Source organism: Melanerpes formicivorus, unplaced genomic scaffold (assembly GCF_026170545.1).
Source record: "Melanerpes formicivorus ecotype bairdi unplaced genomic scaffold, bMelFor1.0.p_v2 SCAF_10, whole genome shotgun sequence".
Taxonomy (NCBI): domain Eukaryota; kingdom Metazoa; phylum Chordata; class Aves; order Piciformes; family Picidae; genus Melanerpes; species Melanerpes formicivorus.
Genome location: NW_027142362.1, coordinates 10,503,113 through 10,525,083, shown reverse-complemented (window position 1 = coordinate 10,525,083; position 21,971 = coordinate 10,503,113). Strand labels below are relative to the sequence as shown.

At 54.6% G+C, this 21,971-nt stretch overlaps 1 protein-coding gene across 2 annotated transcripts in view; it reads left to right on the top strand.

Annotated features, from left to right (window-relative positions):
- The first annotated feature begins 4,950 nt into the window (after positions 1 to 4,950).
- ADAMTS7 (ADAM metallopeptidase with thrombospondin type 1 motif 7) overlaps positions 4,951 to 21,971 on the top strand; it is a 54,632-nt gene continuing 37,611 nt past the window's right edge. The window contains exons 1-8 of one of the 2 annotated variants that reach the window (XM_068143587.1): positions 4,951 to 5,096; positions 6,310 to 6,662; positions 8,477 to 8,648; positions 11,276 to 11,472; positions 12,919 to 13,002; positions 14,128 to 14,249; positions 16,054 to 16,203; positions 17,396 to 17,539. In XM_068143587.1, the coding sequence (XP_067999688.1) occupies positions 4,988 to 5,096; positions 6,310 to 6,662; positions 8,477 to 8,648; positions 11,276 to 11,472; positions 12,919 to 13,002; positions 14,128 to 14,249; positions 16,054 to 16,203; positions 17,396 to 17,539 (1,331 nt within the window). In that variant the 5' untranslated portion in view covers positions 4,951 to 4,987. Of the gene's footprint in view, positions 5,097 to 6,309; positions 6,663 to 8,476; positions 8,649 to 11,275; positions 11,473 to 12,918; positions 13,003 to 14,124; positions 14,250 to 16,053; positions 16,204 to 17,395; positions 17,540 to 21,971 lie in introns of both variants that reach the window. The other variant, XM_068143585.1, reaches the window with a different exon arrangement.

The following is a 21,971-nucleotide window of genomic DNA, read 5'->3' as shown; positions in this document are numbered from 1 at the left end:
GCTACAAGAACGCTGGGGAGGAACTTTTTAGGGTGTCATGGAGTGATAGGACTGGAGGGAATGGAACAAAACCAGAAATGGGTAGATTCAGGCTGGATGTTAGGAAGAAGTTGTTCCCCATGAGGGTGGTGAGACACTGGCACAGGTTGCCCAGGGAGGTAGTGGAAGCCTCATGCCTGGAGGTTTTGAAGGCCAGGCTGGATGTGGCTCTGAGCAACCTGCTGTAGTGTGAGGTGTCCCTGCCCATGGCAGGGGGGTTGGAACTGGCTGATCTTTGAGGTCTCTTCCTATCCTGACAATTCCATGGTGTCTGTTGGAGAAGGAAACATTTCAGTCAGCTGCTTCTGTGTTGATAAACATGTTGAAACTGACATGAATCCAGAAAAGGAATTTGGAAGCCAGGGGCTGGGCTACAACTGGAACACTATTCCTGCCCAATATTTGTGCCTTTTCCCCTTGAAGTACAAGTTCCTGATTCTGGAGGCTTTGCTTTAGAATTCCCCTGAGGGTAGAGTCTTCTGGTGGACAAGATCTTGGCAGTTGATCCTGCTTTGTCTTACAAGTCACCTCTTTAAGCACTGAAAAAGCCACTAGGTCTCCTGAAGCCTTCTCCAGGCAGAGCAACGTCAACTCTCAGCCTGGCCTCACAGCAGAGGGCTTCCAGCTCCTCCCAGCATTGCTGTGGCCTCCTCTGGCCCCACTCCAACAGGTCCCTGTCTGTGCTGTACTGAGGATTCCAGAGCTGGATGCACTACTCCAGGTGAGGTCTCAGCAGAGCAGAATCCCACAGCCCTTCATTCCTCTGGTTCCCACTGGCCTGATTGTTTGTGCTGCTCCCTCACTAATCTTGTCTGGGATGTGCATGATGTTGCCAGCTGTTCCTTGTGCTCTCCCTGGAGAGGGTTAGCCTGCATTGCAGCTGTGGATTTGACCACAGATTTACCTTTCCCTGAAGAATTGGACAGAGATTCCTCTCTCAGCTGTACTTCCAGAGGAAGTGATGTTCAACATCTATCATGCAGCCAGAGGAGGGTCTTTGTGGTAAATATCTGTGCTGGGGGAGAGAGGGTCCAGCCACCAACTCATGCCCCATGGCACTGACAGTCCATGGGGGTGTCCCAGGGCTGTGTTACCTGGATGAAGTGGCTCATGAGAGATGCAGGGAGCTGTTCCTCCCCAAAGCAGTAACACTCCACCGGCCTTGTGTTTGGTTAAGCAGGGAGACATCCTGGGAGTTCAGCTCAAACATCTGCTGAGGTTTCAGGGATTTGTAACCATTTCACTAATAAGCCCCAGAAAGCTTTCCTGGGGGCATGAAATGATTGAATGGACTCCAGCAAGGCTCTGCAATGTAAACAGCGGGGGGACCTTCTCTTTGTAAACCAGTAAACTGACACATGTCACAGCTGTGCCAACAAGAGCTCCTAATCTCCCTGCCTCCAGTGCCAAAGCTACCCTCCAAAACCACATAAAGAGGGAGAGGAGAGAACAATTCCCTTTTCCATAGCTTACAGCACATCTGCAGCACTGTCTGGTGTGTGTGTGGAGAATGATTAAACTCGAGCCACTCAGCTTCAGTTCCACTTTCCTCACCTTTCACAAGCCTTTGTTCCCCTCATTTGCTCACCCTGGCTTAACCCTGAGGGAAGGGTCCCTGCCCTTCAGCAGCACTTCTACAGATGCCTCAGCAAAGTGTAATTAGCTGTGAGCTTAATTGTGGGACACAGCCCCGGCCACTACCTCAGCTGTTCAGCAGCCTGTGAAGGGGATTAGCTACTTGATGTTTGTATGAGGAACTAAGAGCTTGGTGGTGCCTCCAACGTAAGTAAAGAACACATGGCACAGCAGTATTTGTTTAAATCCTACTTGGGGCAAACCCTACAATCTGTGAGTTGAGGCTCCTGCTACAGTGGTCTGCTGTAAAGGATCCCCAAAGCTGCCTTTTGCAGGGCTTTCTGTCAGGGCTTTGTCTCTCTCTGTCGTTTCTTTCAGCTGGGAAGGCTCAGGATGGCTACTTCTGTCAGGTGATGCCTATGAAAAGCAGGTGGAGATGGTCACCCGGAAGGTTTTCAGTTCTTTTGGGCCAGGTGGTGGAAACAAGGACAGAACTAGAGGCATCTTTTTCCTCCCCACTCTTTAATCTTCAATAAACCACTGCAAGCTAAGTGCAACGAGAAGTTCAGTTCAGTGTCACAGAAGCAGAGAATGTTGCAGGTTGGAAGGGACCTGGAAAGATCATCTACTCCAACCCCCTGCCAGAGCAGGAGCACCTAGAGCAGGTCACAAAGGAACACATCCAGGAGGGTTGGGAATGTCTCCAGAGGAGGAGACTCCACAACCTCTCTGGGCAGCCTGTTCCAGGGCTCTGTCACCCTCACAGTGAAAAGGTTTTTCCTTATGTCCACATGGAACCTCCTCTGCTCCACCTTGCACCCACTGCCCCTTGTCCTATCAGTGGACATCACTGAGCAGGGCCTGGCTCTGCCCTCCTGACACTCACCCTTCACATCTTGATAAACATCAATGAGGTCACCCCTCAGGCTCCTCTTCTCCAAGCTACAGAGCCCCAGCTCCCTCAGCCTTTCCTCAGCAGGGAGATGTTCCATTGCCTTCAGCACCTTTGTGGCTCTGTCCTGGGCTCCATTTTCATTTTATAATGAAACCCAAAGTGATTTTGTTTCCATGAAGTAGAAGAAATCTGGATATTTATTTGTTGTTGTTTGGTCTGTTAATTTTGGGTTTGGGTTTTGTTTTGTTTTCCCACTCAAAAGGAGAAGAATAAAAGCAAAGGATTTTGAAGTTGTTCATTTCTGGAGAGAAGGAAGTGAGAAGAGCTGGAAGAGTTATTGCATGAGGGGAATGTTGGGGAAAGATCACAGCATCACAGGTTGGTTTGGGTGGGAAGGGACCTTTCAAGCTCATCCAGTCCAACCCCCTGCAGTCAGCAGGGACATTTGCAGCCAGAGCAGGCTGCTCAGAGCCCCAAACAACCTGACCTGCAATGGCTCCAGGGATGGGGCAGCTCCAACCTCTCTGGGCAACCTTTCTCACCACCCTCAGGCTCAAACATTTCTCCTTTCTCTCCAGTCTGAATCTCCCTCTTTGAATGAAACCATCATCTCTTGTCCTGTCACAACAGGTGCTGCTCAGAAACCTGTCCCCAGCTTTCTTATGAATCCTTCAAGTACGCAAAGGTCTCCCTGGAGCCTTCTCCTTTCTCTCCAGTCTGAATCTCCCTCTTTGAGATGAAACCATCATCCCTTGTCCTGTCACAACAGGTGCTGCTCAAAAACCTGTCCCCAGTCCTTCAAGTATTCAAAGGTCTCCCTGGAGCCTTCTCCTTTCCAGGCTGAACAGCCCCAGCTCTCTCATCCTTCCTCCATAGGAGAGGAGCTCCAGCCCTGTGATCACTGTCATGACTTCTTCTGGACCCACTCCATGCATTCAGAAGCTTTCAAAAAACCCCAAACCCCACCTGTGCTCAAATCCCTTCTTTCTATTTCCCCTTCTTCATTCCTAAAAGCAAGGCAGCCTGGCACACCCACCAGCAGCCAAACCCCAGCTGTAGCCCAGCTCCTGGCCTGGTGCCGTCACAGAGGGTGGCTGAGAGCACGTGGGCTCCTGGCATGGGTGAGGGTAACCACAGCTCAAAGGTTGTTATTATTTACTGTTCATCTTTGCTTTTTTTTTTGAGGGGGGGGGAGGGAGCTGTTTAATGATGATCCAAGATGTAAATACATGGGGGCAAAGATAATGTTCTTTATCAGAAATCCAGGTTATCCTGGTTTAAAGCTGCCATTAGACCCTGGGGAGCTGTCCCTTGGAGTTCAGTCTTTATCTTACTCATTTCATATTTTACCTTTTTGGTTTTGGCTTTTAGAAGAAACTTTCTCAGAGGACTTTCATCCTCTGAGAAAACTGCTGCCACCAAACAGCTCCATTCCATTCCACTCCATTCCATTCCATTCCATTCCATTCCATTCCATTCCATTCCATTCCATTCCATTCCATTCCATTCCATTCCATTCCATTCCATCCCATCCCATCCCAGCTTTGTGGCAATGTGCTGATGTCCATAAAGATCCATCTTACAACTTCACTGCAAATCAGCAGCAGATCTTGGAGCAGTCCCCTAAGCACCCTGAGGTGCTGGAGGCCTGAGATCTGAGGTCTGGAGCAGTTTTGAGCGGAGCAGCTGAGGCACCTGGAGTTGTTCAGCCTGGAGAAAAGGAGGCTGAGGGGAGACCTTCTGGCTCCCTACAGCTCCCTGAAAGGAGGTTGGAGTCAGGTGGGAGTTGGTCTCTTATCCCAGGAACAAGCAGAAGGACAAAAGGAAATAGCCTCAGGCTGCCCCAGGGGAGGTTTAGGTTGGATATGAGAAGAAACTCCTTCACTGCAAGGGTTCTCAAAGATTGTCTCAGGCTGCCCAAGGCAGTGGTTGAATCCCCATCCCTGGAGGGGGCATCAAAGCCACGTAGATGTGGTACTGAGGGGCATGGTTTAGCGGTGACCCGGCAGTGCTGGGGTAATGGTTGGTCTGAATGATCTGAAAGGTCTCTCCCAACCCGAAAGAGTCCCTGATTCTCTAACTCCAAGTTGCAACAGCGTTGTTTGAACGACATGAAGTTACCCACATTTTGCATTCCCCGCCCGTTTTCTCCCTAAAACTCAATGTTCCCCTCACTTGGGCCCGGCCAGTGCCAGCAAAGCTCCAAATTCTCCTTTTTTTCCACTGAAATTAGCTGAGGGCACCGAGGCTGGGGAAACGCCGGCGGGTGGCCGCCAGGAGGCGCCCTCGGGACGCAGAGGCGACGGGAGGGGTCACGCCCCCCTCCTCAGCACCACGCTCACTGCCGCGAAACCGCGCCCACTGCCGCGGTTAACACCGCCCATTGCCACGACGCCCCGCCCACCGCCTCGGTTGGTCCCACCCCCGCTGGCCGCCCCGCCGCCGCTGGCCGCGTCGAGCCGCCCGCTACCCGCACCCATGCCGGCCCCAGCCCCGGCCCCGGCCCCGGCCGGCCTCCTCCGCCTCGCCGCCGCCGTGCTGGTGCTGGCCACGGGCGTGCAGGCGGGCGGAGGAACCGCGCCGACAGGTCCGCGGAGAGGAGAGAAGAGGAGGGTGGTCCGGGCGGGGTGGATGCGGGAGGCGCGGGGATGCCCGCGGGTCGTTCTGCGGGAACCGGAGCCGGACAGCTTCGGTGGGCTGGGCAGGGCAGGGCATGAACGCTGGCTCCCCTTGACTGCTCACCGCACCTCCCGACTGCTCCCGGCTCCTCCCGATCCCCCTCGAATGCCTCCTGTTCTCCCTGGTTTGCTCCCGGCTCTCCCGGTTCTCCCGACTACTCCCAGCTCCCCGCGGCTTCTTCCTTGTCCCCCTAACTGCTCCCGGTCTTTCTGGTTGCTCCCGGCTCTCCCCGGTTCTCTCGACTGTCCCTAGCTCCCCGCGGCTCCTCCCGGTTTCCCCTAATTGCTCCCGATCCGCCCGTCCGCCTCCGGTTCCCCCCGATTCTCCCGACTGCTCCCTGCTCCCCGCGGCTCCTCCCGGTTACCCCTAACGGTTCCTGGTTCCTCCCGGTCACCCTCGATGCTCCCGGCTCTCCCCGGCTCCTCCAACTGTTCCCGATTCCACCCGGTCCCCCCAGTTCCTTCTGGATGCCTCCGGTTTCCCTCGGCTTTCCCCGCTGTTTTCCCGGTTTCCCCGAGGGTCTCCAGGTCCCACCGGTTCCTCCGGCTGCTCTCGGTTCCCCCGCAGCCGAGGAACTCCGGGGCGCTCATTTCCCGTGGGGTGTTTGCCCCCAGAGTCGGCTTCCAAACATCATCTCAAAACTGGGATTGGAAGGTTTTTTTGGGGGGTGGGGGAGGGTTATTTTGTTTTGTTTTGGTTTGGGTTTTTTTCACGGCAGCTGGGAGCTTCCCACTGCCATCCCTCCCCACCCAACCCCTTGCAACCTGAACTCTCTCCCAGCCCTGACCCCACCAAGGGCAAGAGAGTCCCCACGCTCCCCATGGCTGTGGGATTCCTGCCTTTCCCTGCTCCACACTGTGCACTCTGCACCAGTTACCAGATCCAACTGGAATCTGGGTTCCTGACCCCACCAGTTACTAGATCCAAATGGAATTTGGGTACCTGACCCTGCCAGTTACCAGATCCAGCTGGGATTTGGGTACTTGACCCCACCAGTTACTGGACCCAACTGAAATTTGGCTACCTGATCCCACCAGGCTCCCTTGGGAGCTCAGCCTCCAGCTGAAGGGGTAGGAGAGGAGATGAACCCTAAAGGTAACACTGAACCCCTGTCCTCCCAGAGCCTGCTCCGCCGCCCCCCGGCAGTGACATCGTCCACCCCATCAAGGTTGACGAGAGCGGATCCTTCCTGTCCTACGACTTGTCCCACCGAGCCCTTCACCGGCGGTCTCCTTCCTCCAGGAGCAAGCTCCTTGCCTTCTATCAGCTGCATTACAAAGGCCAACCCCTGAAATTCAACCTGAGCCTCAACAGCCAGCTCCTGGCTCCCGGCTTCGTCAGCGAGAGGCGCTTCGGGGGCATCGCCGGCGCCAAGATCCGGACGCGCGCCCACAACTCCTGCCATATGATCGGGGAGGTCCAGAGCCAGGTGCAGGCAGGAGGTCTGGCTGCTCTCAGCACCTGTGATGGGCTGGTAAGTAGGGAGATCCTTCATCTCCAAAGACACAGGGCGCATGGGGAACCCTTTTTTCCTGCTGCCACAGCAAAACTCCTTCCGACAGCGGCAGCGGCAGGGATCTCGCCATGTGGGTTTGATGCAGCTGTGGAGGAGCTGAGTGTAGGTTTCCCAGGGGTTCCAGTGGTTTGCGAACTTTCTGGGGTTGTGCTTACTTGTTTGGGTCCAGAATGCCAAAGAGCAACTCTCCTGTCACCTCCACCTTCACTGCATAAATGTGGGATTATGAGGAATCATAGAGCTGCAGAATGGTTCGGGTTGGAAGGGACCCTAAGGATCATCAAGTCCCAGAGTCCTGCCATGGGCAGGGACACCTCCTACAGACCTGGTTTGCAGTTCCAGAACTACATGAACTCAATTTTCATAGAATCCCAGACTGGTTTGGGTAGGAAGGGACCTTAAAGATCATCCAGTTCCAACCTCCTGCCATGGGCAGGGGCACCTCCTACTAGAGCAGATTGCTTAATGCCCCATCCACTCGAACACTTCCAGGCTTGGAGCCTTCACAACTTCTCTGGACTACCTCTTCCAGTGCCTTACAACCCTCATGGGGAAGAATTTCCTCCTAATGCCTCATCTAAATCCAACTTCTTCCAGTTTGAAGCCATCACCCCTCATCCTCTCACTCCATGCCTCTGGAAAATGTCCCTCTCCAGGGAGGGGGGCACTTCCTGGACCTCCTCCTCTTCCCTTGAGATTTTCTGGTCTGTGACCACGGGAAGTCTGTAGCTTGATGGTTCTCAGCTTGGGCAGTGCAAAAGGGCAGAAGCCCCTGGCTGTGTTTCTGAGGCTGTCCTTAGGAAAACACCTCTGTTTGTGCTGCTCCTGCTGAAGACACCCGTGCTGCAGGCCTCCTTTGGGGCTGTCTGCCTGGACTTCCCACAGCATCTCCAGGAAGGTCAGAGGGAGGAGGGATGAGTCCAGAGGAAGGAAGACAGACAGATTGTGTGTCTACCCATTGCTGATGTGCTCTGGTTCTCTGGGGAGGGTCTTGCTCTGGTTCTCTGGGGAGAGTCTTGCTCTGGTTCTCTGGGGAGGGTCTTGCTCTGGTTCTCTGCAGAGGGTCTTGCTCTGGTTCTCTGGAGAGAGTCTTGCTCTGGTTCTCTGGAGAGAGTCTTGCTCTGGTTCTCTGGGGAAGGTCTTGCTCTGGCTCTCTGCAGAGGGTCTTGCTCTGGTTCTCTGGGGAGAGTCTTGCTCTGGTTCTCTGGGGAGAGTCTTGCTCTGGTTCTCTGGGAGGGTCTTGCTCTGGTTCTCTGGGGAGGGTCTTGCTCTGGCTCTCTGGGGAGGGTCTTGCTCTGGCTCTCTGGGGAGGGTCTTGCTCTGGCTCTCTGGGGAGGGTCTTGCTCTGGCTCTCTGGGGAGGGTCTTGCTCTGGCTCTCTGGGGAGGGTCTTGCTCTGGTTTTCTGCAGAGGGTCTTGCTCTGGTTCTCTGCAGAGGGTCTTGCTCTGGTTCACTGGAGAAAGTGTTTCTCCCTCTCAGCACCCCTGCAGTCCCTGAGCTCACTATCAGACACTTACAGGGTTCACCACCTCTCTGCACTTTGTGATGGGATCTCTTTAGCTTTTGGCTTTCTTCATGATCAGTCCATGCTGGCTGCTTCTCTTTGCTCTGGGACTTTGGAGCTCAAACCAAGCCCCACACCAGTTTCTGTACAGCAGAACCATTTCTTCCTGGAAAATATTGCAACCCCCCTCCCATTCCCCGGCTCTTCAGCACGAGTCTGTGCTGGATACAGGCGGCTTCATGGTGACAACCTTGTCTCTCCTTGCCAGAAAGGTGTGTTTCAGCTCATGGATGAGGACTATTTCATTGAACCAGTGTCCACCAGCTTCCAAGAGCATGGAGCACCACAGCCCCATAGGATCTACAAGCGCCAGGCTCCTGAGCGTGGGGCAGAGCAAGGCAGGAGGCCACCAGCTCCCTGGGAAACCTGTGGTGTGCAAGGTATGGTCCCCATATAGACTTTGATGTCTGCTCAGTGGGTATAACATGGCCTGTGTGTAGAGCATGTAGATCTCTGCTGCCACCTGGGCTACCAAAGTGGATGAGATGTCTTGGACTTGAATTGCTGAAGCCTTTCATCCTGTACTGGTGCACTGCTGGTTCCCTTGCAAAGCACCCCACAGCCAGATGGTGTTGGGCTGGAAAGTGCTGTGTAGCTTCTGTCAATAGTGTTGGTGTCCTGGGAGTGCTGATGGACAATGAGATCACCTTGAACCAGCAATGTGTCCTCATGGCCAATAAGGCAATGGTCTCCTGGGGTGCATGAAGAGGAATGTGGCCAGCAGGTGGAGGGAGGTTCTCCTTCCCCTCTGCCTTACTGAGGCCATAGCTGGAGTCCTGAGTCCAGTTCCCATTGCCCCAGTTCAAGAGACAAGGAATTACTGGAGAGAGTCCTGGGAAGATGCTGAGGGGCCTGGAGCATCTCTGTGAGGAGGAAAGGCTGAGAGCCCTGGGGCTGTTGAGACTGGGGAAGAACAGCTGGAGAGGGGATCTGCTCAATGCTCAGCAAGAGATAAAGGGTGGAGGCAAGGGGATTCTTGTCAGTGGTGCCCAATGACAGGACAAAGGGCACAAACTGGAGCCCAGGAGGAGAGCATTCATTGGAGTGAGGGTGCTGGAACCCTGGAGCAGGCTGCCCAGAGAGGTTGTGGAGTCTCCTTCTCTGGAGAGCTATCAAAGCCCCCTGGCCATTGTGAACCTGGGCAAGCTGCTGGGGGTGCCCTGCTTTGGCAGGGGGGGTTGGAGTGGATGATCTCCAGAGGTCCCTTCCAACCCCCACCCTGCTGGGACTCAGGCAATCCCTGGTGCAGCTGGGTAGGGTTTGAGAGGGGTCTCCAAGGGGCAGTGCCGCATGAGCCCTCCCTGGGATCCTTGGGAGCTCTCCACAACCACCTTCCCCACAGCACCTTCTCATCCTAGCTGGAAGCTTGGCTGCCAAGGACACAATGGAGACAAGCTGCAGGGATGCTGCTGTGGTGAAGCTGTCCCAGTGCTGTTAGCAGCTCATCAGATTACCCGGATAGCTGGGATTTTTCTGGCTGGGGGATAAATTCTCTTTCACAGCTCACGTAGGGGACAGCCCCTGAAATATCCATTGTTAAGCCAGTGAGGCTGAGCCCTCGGAAACTGGTCATAAAAGCAATTCCCAGTGTGTGGGATGGGGTTTGTAAAGCCTCTACCCAGCTTGGGGCTGACCCTGACCTTGCTCTTGGAGCGGTGACAGAGGAAAAGTCTCTGCGTGAGAATTCCCAGTTGCTGGAGTGCGTGAGGAGCATCCCAGCCCTCCTCCACCTCCTCTCCCTTGCCAGCCCAGTGAGCATTCCCCTTGTTTCTCCCTGGGAAGGAGCAGAGCTCAGGCTCCATGCAGCTGAGGAGTTCTCTGTGAGGTCCTGCAACGTCTCAGGCTTGCCTGGGGCACTGATGATCTTCAGGATTTGGCTCAAGACATCAGTCCAGCTTCAGGAGCACAGAGTTACCCTGCTGGAGAGCTGCTCCTCCCTGCACAGTACAGATTTGTGATGGTCAGCAGAGGCACTGAGCCTCCAGGGTTGTTTCTGTGGTTGTTAACCATGAGCCAGCAATGTGCTCTCAGGGCCAAGGACAATGCTCTCCTGCAGGGCATGAAGAAGAGTGTGGCCAGCAGGTCAAGGGAACTTCTCCTCCCCCTCTACTCTTCCCTAATTACTGAGGCCACAGCTGGAGTCCTGGGTCCAGTTCTGGGTTCCCCAGTTCAAGAGAGGCAGGAAACTACTGGAGAGAGTCCAGTAGAGGTAGGGAAGATGCTGAGGGGCCTGGAGCATCTCTGTGAGGAGGAAAGGCTGAGAGCCCTGGGGCTGTTGAGCCTGGAGAAGAGCAGCCTGAGAGGGGATCTGATCAAGGCTCAGCAAGAGCTAAAGTGTGGGGGGCAAGAGGATGAGGCCAGAGTCTTCTCGGTGGACAAGGGGCAGTGAGCACAAGTGGGAACCCAGGAGGTTCCATGTGACCATGAGGACAAACTTCGTTGGTGTGAGGGTGCTGGAACCCTGGAGCAGGCTGCCCAGAGAGGTTGTGGAGTCTCCTTGTCTGAAGACCTTCCAAACCCCTCTGGCCATTGTGTTCCTGGCCAAGCTGCTGTGGGTGCCATCCCCAGAGGTTTCTTCACCCCCCACCATGCTGGGATGCTGAGATCCTTGGTGGTACATGCTCAAGTGTCTCTGCAGGGTTGTCTATAAACTAATTTGCCATTTCAGGCCCCAAGGGCTCTGCTCTGCTCATCTGTGTGCTCCTCAAGGAGTGTTGCAAACCCTTTTCCAGTCAAAGAAGTCACTTCAGGGAATTTCTTTGTTTGGTTTCCTATCATGCCTCAGACTGAGGTCAAAAGACTTCACACACCCCCAACCCCCCTCCCCCAGGGACTTTTTGGAGCACACAGCACAGCAAAATACACCTAGGTTATGGGTCCCAGTCTGGAGCCTCCTCAGCACCAGGTGGTGGTTTCTTTGAAGATGTTTAACCAAAGTTGCAGACATTGTATGAAAGAAAAACAAACCTCTTGTTTTTATCTTCCCCCCCCTGCTTTGGTCCCTCAGAATCTCAGGAGGGCCTGGAGAGGGCTGAGAAGAGGAGGGAGAGATGGGAACAGAAGCAACACAGGAAGAGGAGAATCAAGCAGCGCTCCATCAGCAAGGAGAAGTGGGTGGAGACCCTGGTGGTGGCAGACACCAAGATGGTTGAGTACCACGGGAGTGAGAGCATAGAGAAGTACGTGCTGACCGTGATGAACATGGTGAGTCCTGCTCCTCTTCCCTGCAGAGCCACCCAGGCCCTGGGCATGTGCCTGTGAGACAGACAGACCACTGGGCTTGCCAGGGCTCATCCCTGGTGGGACCTCAGCAAGCCTCTCACCAGGCAGCCTGTCCTTACCTACCCACACCTTGGTGTCTCTGCGGTGCTCCATCTCTTGTTCACCAGAACAAGAGGACACAGTCTCAAGCTGCACCAGGGGAGGTTTAGGCTGGAGGTTAGGAAGAAGTTCTGCACAGAGAGAGTGATGGCCCATTGGAATGTGCTGCCCAGGGAGGTGGTGGAGTCACCATCACTGGAGGTGTTTAGGAGGAGACTTGATAGGGTGCTTGGTGCCATGGGTTAGTTGATTAGGTGGTGTTGGGTGATAGGTTGGACGCGATGATCTTGAAGGTCTCTCCAACCTGGTCTGGTCTGGTCTGGTCTGGTCTGGTCTGGTCTATTCTATTCTATTCTATTCTATTCTATTCTATTCTATTCTGCCATGGGAGGATGGATTTGGGTCAGCAAGCTCAAGGTCTAAACCTCTATGCATGCAGGAGCAGCTCAGCCTGCACGGTTTCCCCTTCCCTATGGGGCTCCAGGGCTTTTCCCTTCTCCTTCCCACCATGAGTATGGATCATGTGGCCTCCTGGGGAGATACTCCCAGGGCAGAGATGCTTCAGGGAAGGAGGGAGGCGGTGGGTGATGCCTTCAGCCATGCCACCATCGCTGTGGCTCTCCCCAGGCAGGTGTGCAGGCAGCTTGGGCATGAAATCACCCTGAAGCCTGCAGGAGGGCCACCCACCATCCTCTGTGTGATAAGGAAACCTCCTGGTAGGAAGAGAAACCTGCAAGGACCTGGAGCTTTGGCTCAGACCCCCTTGGGCTGCACCCACAGAGGGAGCTGCCATCTGAGCCAATGCCAGCACTAGCCTGGTCAGCAGGAGACACCTGGTAAGGTGCCAGTGAGGACAGTGTGAAGGAGCAGCAGATATTGGTGGTCTCCACTGGGAATCTGGATGGGCTTGTGCTGTAAACCAAGCAGATAAGTCAGTGTGAGTTGCTTTAGTCTCTTCACTCTGCTGTGCTGAGAGCTTTGATGGCCAGAGAAGAGGCTGGGCAGAGGACCTCCTGGAAATCTCTGGATTTCTGGAGGTTGAAGGCAGGAAGAGATCCCAGGCTTCCTTTGACATGCTAAACACATCTATTAGGAGAGAGCAGGGGGCTTCCCCAGGGCGCTTCTGGTCGGGTTTCAAGGTGCTGCACAGATCCTATCAAGTTCCAACTGGTTTAGACTCTTGGGTCCAGGTCTGCATCTGGCATTTCATTTGGGGGACTTCCCTGAGATATTTGTCAGAAGCTTCCCCTCGAGCTCACCCTCCCCTCCAGAGGGGGGGAGGCCTATTTTTGGGGCTTCATTTCTTTCCTTGGCTGTGGTGTGTTGCAGGTGGCAGGGCTGTTCCACCACGCCAGCATTGGCAACCCCATCAACATCGCCATCGTGCGCCTCATCCTGCTGGAGGACGAGGAGGTAAGGGCAAGACACTGGGAGGAAAACATCAGAAGGAAAACACAGTGACTCATCCTCCCCTGCTGGCAGCCAGACTGGGATAGACTGGGAGCTGGCCTTGAAAGCCCAGAAGCTCTCCCTTGTGCTGGCTTCACGGGCTGCGTGATTCCATGTCAGATAAACACGCCCGTGCCAAGGTTCCTCCTGCGTGGGCTGCAGCCCTGGTGAGGTCAGGGGGATGCCATAGTCAAGGGGATGACATGGTGAGGGGGATGCCACGCTCACAAGGATGCCATGGGCAGAGGAGCTGCAGGCTCTGAGTTTGACAGCAATGTATGAAAGCTCAGCACCGCTGCCAGCAGCAGAGGGCCGTGAGTCACTCCTTGGTGGTGCTCCCAGCTGCAGTGGTGCCTCTCAAGGGGCTCCAGCAGGCTCCCCATCTGTGTCCTTCACTGGCTGTGTCCTTCACCATCAGCCAGGATGAGCTATTTTCTTCACCCCCATCATCAGATGATTTAATGTTTTGATTGAACCACAGATGAAAAGAAAGCAGAGAAGGGCTGTGTCCACCCAGCCTGCAGCCAGTCACTACGGAGTGATTCCATCCGGATTGCCACAGCAGTGACCCGGAGGCTGGAAGCCCTCTGCTGTGAGGCCAGGCTGAGAGAGTTGGGGATGTTCAGCCTGGAGGAGAGAAGGCTCCAGGGAGACCTTCTGGTGGCCTTTCAGTGCTCCAAGGGACTGATCAAAAAGCTGGGGACAGGCTTTTGAGCAGAGCCTGTTGTGACAGGACGAGGGGTGATGGCTTGAACTAAAAGAGGGAGATTCAGACTGGAGACAAGGGAGAAATGTTTGACACTGAGGGTGAGGAGTGCCTGACCCAGGGTGCACAGAGAGGTGGGAGATGTCCCATCCCTGGAGCCATTGCAGCTCAGGTTGTTTGGTGCTCTGAGCAACCTGCTCTGGTTGCAGCTGTCCCTGCTGGCTGCAGGGGTGTTGAACTGGGTGAGCTTGAAAGGTCCCTTCCAACCCATTCTATGACTCCCCTCTGATGTGTCTGAGATCAGCCCCCTCCCCACTGTGTCCTAAGATGCCAGCAGATCCAGCAGCAGTGTGACATTAGACTTCTCATTGTGTTGGCAGAAGGATCTGAAAATCTCCCACCACGCAGACAACACCCTGAAAAGCTTCTGCAAGTGGCAGAAGAGCATCAATGTTAAAGGAGATTCCCACCCTCTGCACCACGATGTCGCGGTCCTGCTCACCAGGTACTGTGGCCCTGGGGCCGTTTCATGCTGCAGATACTGCACTGGCAGCTGGGAACACATCTGCTGGCTGCTGGCAGCGGGGCAACCAGGGGAACATCTCAGTGGGAGCTGCTGAAATCTTCCTCTCCGTGCCTGAGCCCTGCATGGGCACCTGCCCATGAGATGTGTGACATGAAATCTGGAGATAAGCTGGTGCTAGTGAACCACAGGAATGGGCTGCCTGGGGAGGTGGTGGAGTCACCATCCCTGGAGGTGTTCAAGAGGAGATTGGATGTGGCACTTGGTGCCATGGTCTAGTCATGAGGTCTGTGGTGACAGGTTGGACTTGATGATCCTCGAGGTCTCTTCCAACCTTGGTGATGCTGTGACACAGAATGGTGAGGGTTGGAAGGGACCACTGGAGGTCATCCACTCCGACCCCCCCTTAGAGAAGGTCACACAGGAGCATGTCCAGGCAGGCTTGGAATGTCCCCAGAGGTGGAGTTTCCAGCACCTCTCTGGGCAGCCTGGCTGGGACTGGTCTCAAATCTCAAGTTCAAACCTGGAGTCAGCTCCCAGTCAGAAGTTTCCCAACCAGGTTTTCCCCACGGCCCTCTTGCCAAGCCCCAGGATGGCTGGATCCTCCCAGCAGATGTACACAGGGATTAACTCCCCTTCTTGCCTTGGAAGCTTAATGCTTGGGAATGGCAGAGGAGCCTCTGAGAAGGCCCCTGACCTCCCATGAAGCTCGTAGGAATTCATGCCTCTGGCCAAGTTTAGATACCTTGCAGTCAAAACTTGGTTTGATGGCTTCAGGCTGTCGTGTCTTGGCTCTTGGCAGCCTGCTGGTGGTTTGTGTGATGATTCACAACCCACAACAGCTTTATCTTCCTTAGGAAGTTTGCTTCGAGGCAGAAAAGAGGCACTTAAGGCAACAGACTTCAATGGGGTTGTTCTTCCTGGGTGGCTGGAGCTCCTCTGCCCTGGACCACAGCACCCCCGGGATCTGCTTCCACAAGCAGGGTAGTAATTGCCTCGTTATCCCCAGCATCAGCTTTATTTACACAATGGAGGAGAGGCAGCCAGGCTGGCTGGCTGCTCCCATTAATCAGGCTTAATAATAAGCTGGGAATACTGGGAGAGGAAAGGGGAAAGGAAAGGTTGTAAATCTTCCTCTCGAGGACAGAAGTTGGATGTCTCCTTTCTCACTTCTGTTTGGCCGGGGTCTGAGTGTCTTCTGTGGGCTGGGATGTGTCCCCTCTTGGGTCCTGCCACTTTCACACCCTTTCTTTCACTGATTCCCAGCGTGGTGGCTGAGCACTTCTGCCACTCTCCGACCCACCACCTGGGGAGAGGGCAAAGGGAAAGGTCTCAGCTGGAGTAAGTGGCCAGGAGCCAGCCTCTGGCCTCTGCACTGCAGGGGTTAGCACCACCAACCAAGAGGCAGTTGGGGCCAGGAGATGTACATGAGATGCTCCTGCAGCCTGAAGCCATCAGCAGGGCTCTGGGTCATAGGACAATGAGGATCCCAACTCTGGCTTCAGCTCAGGTTAGGGTGTCCAGAACAAAGGTCAGGGATCCCAGAACCCCAGCATGGTAGAGTCTGGAAGGGATCTCTGGAGACCATCCAGTCCAACCTCCCTGCTCAAGCAGGGGCACCCATAGCAGCTTGCTCAGGATCATAATAACCAGGGGAGATTGGAAGCTCTCCAGAGAAGGAGATTCCACAACCTCTCTGGGCTGCTTGCTCCAGGGCTCCACCATGCTTAAAGAAGTTTTTCCTCTCTGCTCTGTGTCTGTGTGTCCCTTGCCTCCATCACTCAAGAAAGGACATCTGCGCAGCCATGAACAGACCCTGTGAGACCCTGGGCCTGTCCCACGTGGCAGGGATGTGCCAGCCCCACAGGAGCTGCAACATCAATGAGGACACAGGACTGCCCCTGGCCTTCACTGTGGCCCATGAGCTTGGACACAGGTACCACCAGTTTCCTCCTCCTCCTCCTTTCAGCTCTGTCCTCTGCTCTGCTCAGTCAGGGCTTGAGAAGGTATGGGTGGAAGCTGGGAGAAGGTTGGCAAGTGGCTCCTCAAGGGTGCAAACTTTCCCCTGCACCCTTGAGAACTGCCCTGGGGCTTTCATTTGAGAGTGCAGTTTTTGGTTGCCCCAGGTTCAATGAAAACCACATAATCCAAGGCAACCTGCACAGGCTGTGTTTGTCCATTGTCCTGTGTTGCTGTTGTTGAAGGCTCTGGAGAAGAGGCTTGTCCATTGGAAGTCTTAAGGAAGGGTCTGGGTATGGAATCATCAGCAGCATTTTGCCCTAATTTTGATCCAGCTTTGACAAGATCCCTTGAAGATTTTAGTTCATAATAGACATGAAAGAAAAGTTTGGCCAGGTGCTCCTTGAGGCTCCTTCTACCCTGGGGTCTGAGGGTTCTCTGCTGTCTTTGCCTGGTAAAAGCACCTCCCCAGTGAGGTTCAGCAACTTGATGTTGTTTAATGGCATTGTTTCTTTTTTCTTGGCTGAGCTTTCACTCAGAAAACTGAAATAAAATCATAGAGTCACAGAATTGTTTGGGTTGGAAAAGCCCTCTAAGGTCATTGAGTCCAACCATCAACCCAACACCACCCTGGCCGCTAAACCATGTCCCCAAGTGTCAGTCATGGCCACAGGTTTCTGGAGCACCTCCGGGGATGGTGACTCCCTGAGCAACCTGATCACTCTTGCAGGGAAGAAATTGTTCCTAATACCCAACCTAAACCTCCCCTGGCACAATTTCAGGCCATTTCCTCTTTCTCTATAACCTGATACCAGGGAGAGGAGCCTAGCTCCCACCTGGCTCCAACCTCCTTCCAGGGAGCTGTAGAGAGCCAGGAGGTCTCCCCTCAGCCTCCTTTTCTCCAGGCTGAACAACCCCAGGTCCCTCAGCTGCTCCTCACCAGACCTCTTCTCCAGACCCTTCACCAGCTTTGTTGCTCTTCTAAATGGTGGGACAAAGTGCTGAGCAGTGCCCCTGGTGTCCCCAGAGTGTGCCCCAGGGCCGGGTGCCCTGGTGCTGCTGCTGGCCAGTGCCCAGCGTGGCGGTGGTGGTGCTGGGCAGCAGAGCGGCTGGGCGGTTGTGGCAGCGTGTGGCTCACCTCTCCTTTGTGGGGCTGTGCTCTTACACAGTTTTGGGATTCAGCATGATGGAAGCAGCAATGACTGTGAGCCAGTTGGGAAAAGACCTTTCATCATGTCTCCACAGCTCCTGTATGACACGTCCCCTCTCACCTGGTCCCGCTGCAGCCGCGAGTACATCACACGATTCCTTGAGTAAGTCCTTCCTTCCTTCCTCTTCTTCCTCACTCCTGGGCTGCTGGGGGTGGCTCGGGGCTTGGGTCTGCAGCTGGGGAGTGACCAAGCAAAAGTCAGCCCCAGGGCACGTGCAGGAAAGGACTTGGGGGTGCTGGTGGATGCAGAGCTGGACATGAGCCAGCAATGGGCACTTGCAGCCCAGAGGCCAATGGCAGCCTGGGAAGCATCACAAGCAGAGTAGTTAGCAAAGGAGAGAGGGGATCCTGCCCCTCTGTTCTGCTCTGGTGAGACCTCCCCTGCAGTGCTGTGTCTAGCTATGGGGTCCCCAAGGCAAGAAGGGCATGGACCTGCTGGAGCGGGTTCGGAGGAGGCCAGGAAAATGATCAGAGGGCTGGAGCACCTCTCCTGTGGGCACAGCCTGAGGGAGTTGGGGATGTCCAGCCTGCAGAAGAGAAGGCTCTGGGGAGACCTTAGAGCTGCACTTCAGTATCTGAGGTGGACCTATGGAAGTCTGGGGAGGGACTGTTCAGAAGGGGCTGTGGGGATAGGATGAAGGGCAGTGGTTTGAAACTGGAGCAGAGATTTAGGTTGGACATTAGAAGGAAGCTCCTCACAATGAGGGTGGTGAGACACTGCCACAGGTTGTCCAGAGATGTGGTTGAGGCTCCATCCCTGGAGACATTTGAGGGCAAACTTGATGGGGCCTTGAGCAACCTGATGTAGCTGGAGGTGCCCCTGCTGAGTGCAGGGGGCTTGGGCAAGATGCCCTTTGAAGGTCCCTTCCAACCCAATGCACTCTGTGAATCTGTGGTATCATGTGGTTGTCTATGTCCTTGCTGTGAAGGGTGAGGGTTTGAACACAAAAGCATCACAAGCATTTGGGTGGTGGCATGAGGGTTGATTCTTAAGGGTCAGAGAGGTTTTCAGCACAGGTGAGGAGCTGACCTGCTGGGAAGCAGCTCTCTGGAGATGGACCCAGGAGTCCTGGTGGATAAGATGTTGCTCATGAGCCAGTAATGTGCCTTCATGCCCAAGAAGGCAAATGGTTTCCTAGGGAGCATAAAGAAGAGTGTGGCCAGCAGGTCAAGGGAACTTCTCCTCTCCCTCTACTCTGCTGTAGAGAGGCCACATCTGGAGTCCTGGGTCCCATTCTGGGTTTCCCAGTTCAAGAGAGACAGGGAACTACAGGGGAGAGTCCAGCAGAGGTGGGGAAGATACTGAAGAGCCTGGAGCATCTCTGTGAGGAGGAAAGGCTGAGATCCCTGGGGCTGTTGAGCCTGGAGAAGAGCAGCCTGAGAGGGGATCTGCTCAGTGCTCAGCAAGAGCTAAAGGACAGGGGGCAAGAGGATAGAGACAGACTCTTGTCAGTGGTGCCCAGTGACAGGACAAGGGGCAGTGAGCACAACTGGGAGCCCAGGAGGTTCCATGTGACCATGAAGAGAAAATTCTTTGTTGTGAGGCTGCTGGAGCCCTGGAGCAGGCTGCCCAGAGAGGTTGTGGAGTCTCCTTCTCTGGAGAGCTTCCAACCCCACCTGGCCATTGTGCTGTGGGGCAAGCTGCTGTGGGTGCCCTGCTTCAGCAGGTGAGTTTGGACTGGGTGATCTGCAGAGGTCCCTTCCAATCCCCACTGTGCTGGCATTCTGGGATCCTTTGATGCTCTGTGCAGTTCTCTTCAGGGCTGTGCATGCAGCAGCTGATGTTTGCCTGAGGCAGGAGGCATCACGTGAGGCAAGGGGATGGGGCCAAGCTCTTCCCTGCATTTGTTTATTTTTAGCACCCCTGGCTGAGTTCTCCGCTCGTTGTTGTGAAGTTCCTCGGATCTCAGCCCAGAGGTTTAGGTTTGTCAGCCAGTGGCTGCACTGGAGGAACATTCTCCTCCCTTGCCCTGGGCAGTGTGGACAACAACGAGAGCCCTGGCCAGGAGCAGCAGTGGGGAGAGCTGGGTGAGGGTGGTGGGGCTCAGCTCCACAGAATCCCAGAGTTTTAGGGGGTTGGAAGGGACCTCTGAAGATCATCAAGTCCAACCCCTTGCCAAAGCAGAATCACCTAGGGCAGGTCACACAGGATTGGATCAGATGGATCTTGAAAGCCTCTAGCGAGGGAAAACTCCACAGCCTCTCTGGTTCCAGGCTCAACCCAGCCTGGAGCGTGTGGGCTTGGCCCCCATCAGGGGGAAGCGCTCTGATTTATGGAGCTTTCTCGTGTCCACAGCGTTCTTGGCCCTCTGCTTTTAACCTCTGCTGCTGAATTAAGAATTTCCTGTTTGCAGTGACCTTGGGCTGCTCTGAGTTCTGATGGGGAAGAAGCAGAGCAGCTGGATGCTTCTCCACTTGTGTTTGGGTCTCTTTGCTGCCCACCCCCCCCAGAAAGGTGCAGCTCTTCCTTCAGAGCAGAGCAAGCATCCTTCCCCAGCTGTGACATCCCCCAGGCGAGGGAGAGGCCTCTCAACAGCATGGACATGAGTCTTTTAACACCACCTTGGCAGGAGAACAGGAAAGAGAGAGCCAGCAAATGGGACCCTGCTGACCAGGGGTTGCTGGGTGTGCTGGAGCAGATGGGACAGCAAAGAGCTCTCTGAGATGCTGGTTATTATTTCACAGCAGATTATCTTTTAACCAGCACAGCTGAACATTTAAGCATCTACAAATGCTTCCTGTCGTCAACCCCTCCCTGGAGGTGTTGCAGAGCTGCAGAGGTGTGGTTCTGAGGAGCATGACTTAGCCACCAGACTTGGTAGAGTTAGAGAATGGTTGGGCTTGATGATCTTAAAGGTCTTTTCCAACCACAACAATCCCATGGCAGTGGCTGTGGGTCCGACTCGGGGTGCAGCCACGGCTGAGTGACCCTCGTGGTGAGGCTGTGGGTCTGCATCTGCTCAGAGGAGGAGGATGAGGTCACCTCTCTGGTGCAGTGGTGCTGTCCTCCACAGAGCAAGCATCCCTTGTTCAGTCTAATGAGGGAGGCTGACACAGGGTCCCTCATTAGAGGGCTGACACAGGGTCCCATCACAGGTGGTGGAGAGACCACTTTGGACCTGGGCATCTCCTTGGCTCCAGGTCATGGCAGCATTTCCCAGACAAACCCTTGTAAGTGTTCCATGATTTTCCCCCTCTAACCCTCAGAGGAGCTGCAAGATGTTCCAAGGCCTTCACCCTCACCATGCCATGAGTGATGCTGTTTCCCAGTCCAGCTGGTGGAGTACCCTTGTGGAATGAGTGCCCTGCTCTCCACCATGAGCCTGTGATGGTGTGGAGCAGCCTCCCTTTATCTCAGCAGCAGTCTTTATCTCAGCAGAATTTTCTCTGGATTAGACAACCAGTTTTGAAGCTTCTTTGCACAGCACTGAAGAACAACTTCCATACTTCTGCCATGGACTTGTTGCAGCTGATCTCCACCTTCCTGGAGCCTGGGGAAACCCTGTCAGTCACATCCCTCCCCCTTCCCGTCCTGCCAGACCCCCAATTTGTGCAGCTGATTCTTCCCAAGCTCCCATCCTTGCCTTTGTTTTGATGGAATTCCATCCTGCCTTTTTTTCCCCCCCTTCTCCAGGTCTCTGAGAGCTTTTTGGAATGTTATTGCTGCTCTCAATCTGCTCTGCAGATCCTCCCAGCCTGCTCACATGTGGGGATTTAATCCTCATCCCATCTCCTCCATCATCCAGCTCGTTAAAGAAGGGACCCCTGAGCATTTCCAGTTGGGAGTGTGGTTTGTTGCATAGCCCTGCAAAGCCTGGGAGAAACTCCTGCCAATTCCTGGCTTGGGGATGTCTTTTGGCAGCTGGAAAATGTTGAATGAAGAAACTGCTTTATTGAATGAAGCACTGGAAAGCTGACACAGCACAGCCAGGCTGTATCACCCCCACTCTGGGACAGAGACCTCTCCTGTAAGCTGGGGTTGTTCAGCCTGGAGAAGAGCAGGCTCCAGGGAGACCTTCTGGTGGCCTTTCAGTGCTTCAAGGGGCCAAGCAGAGAGCTGGGGACAGACTTGTGAGCAGAGCCTGTTGTGACAGGACAAGGGGTGATGGTTTGAACTAAAAGAGGGAGATCCAGACTGGAGACAAGGGAGAAATGTTTGACACTGAGGGTGATGAGAGCCTGACCCAGGCTGCCCAGGGAGGTGGGAGCTGCCCCATCCCTGGAACCATTGCAGCTCAGGTTGTTTGGTGCTCTGAGCAACCTGCTGTGCTTGCAAATGTCCCTGCTGGCTACAGGGGGTTGTGCTTTTTATGTCCCTGCCTTAAAGGTCCCTTCCCACCCAAACCATTCCATGATTCTATCATTCTCTGGTATTTTAAGGGCTTGTGTCCTGCCAAGTGAACTGGTGTCCAGTGTGAACCTCACTGGGATGCAGTGGTAGAGGGAAGAAGGTGCTGATTCTGTCAGGTATTGTCCCTTGGTACTGCTAGCACCCCAGAGCAGGAGCACTCCCATACATTTGGCCCTTCTGCCAC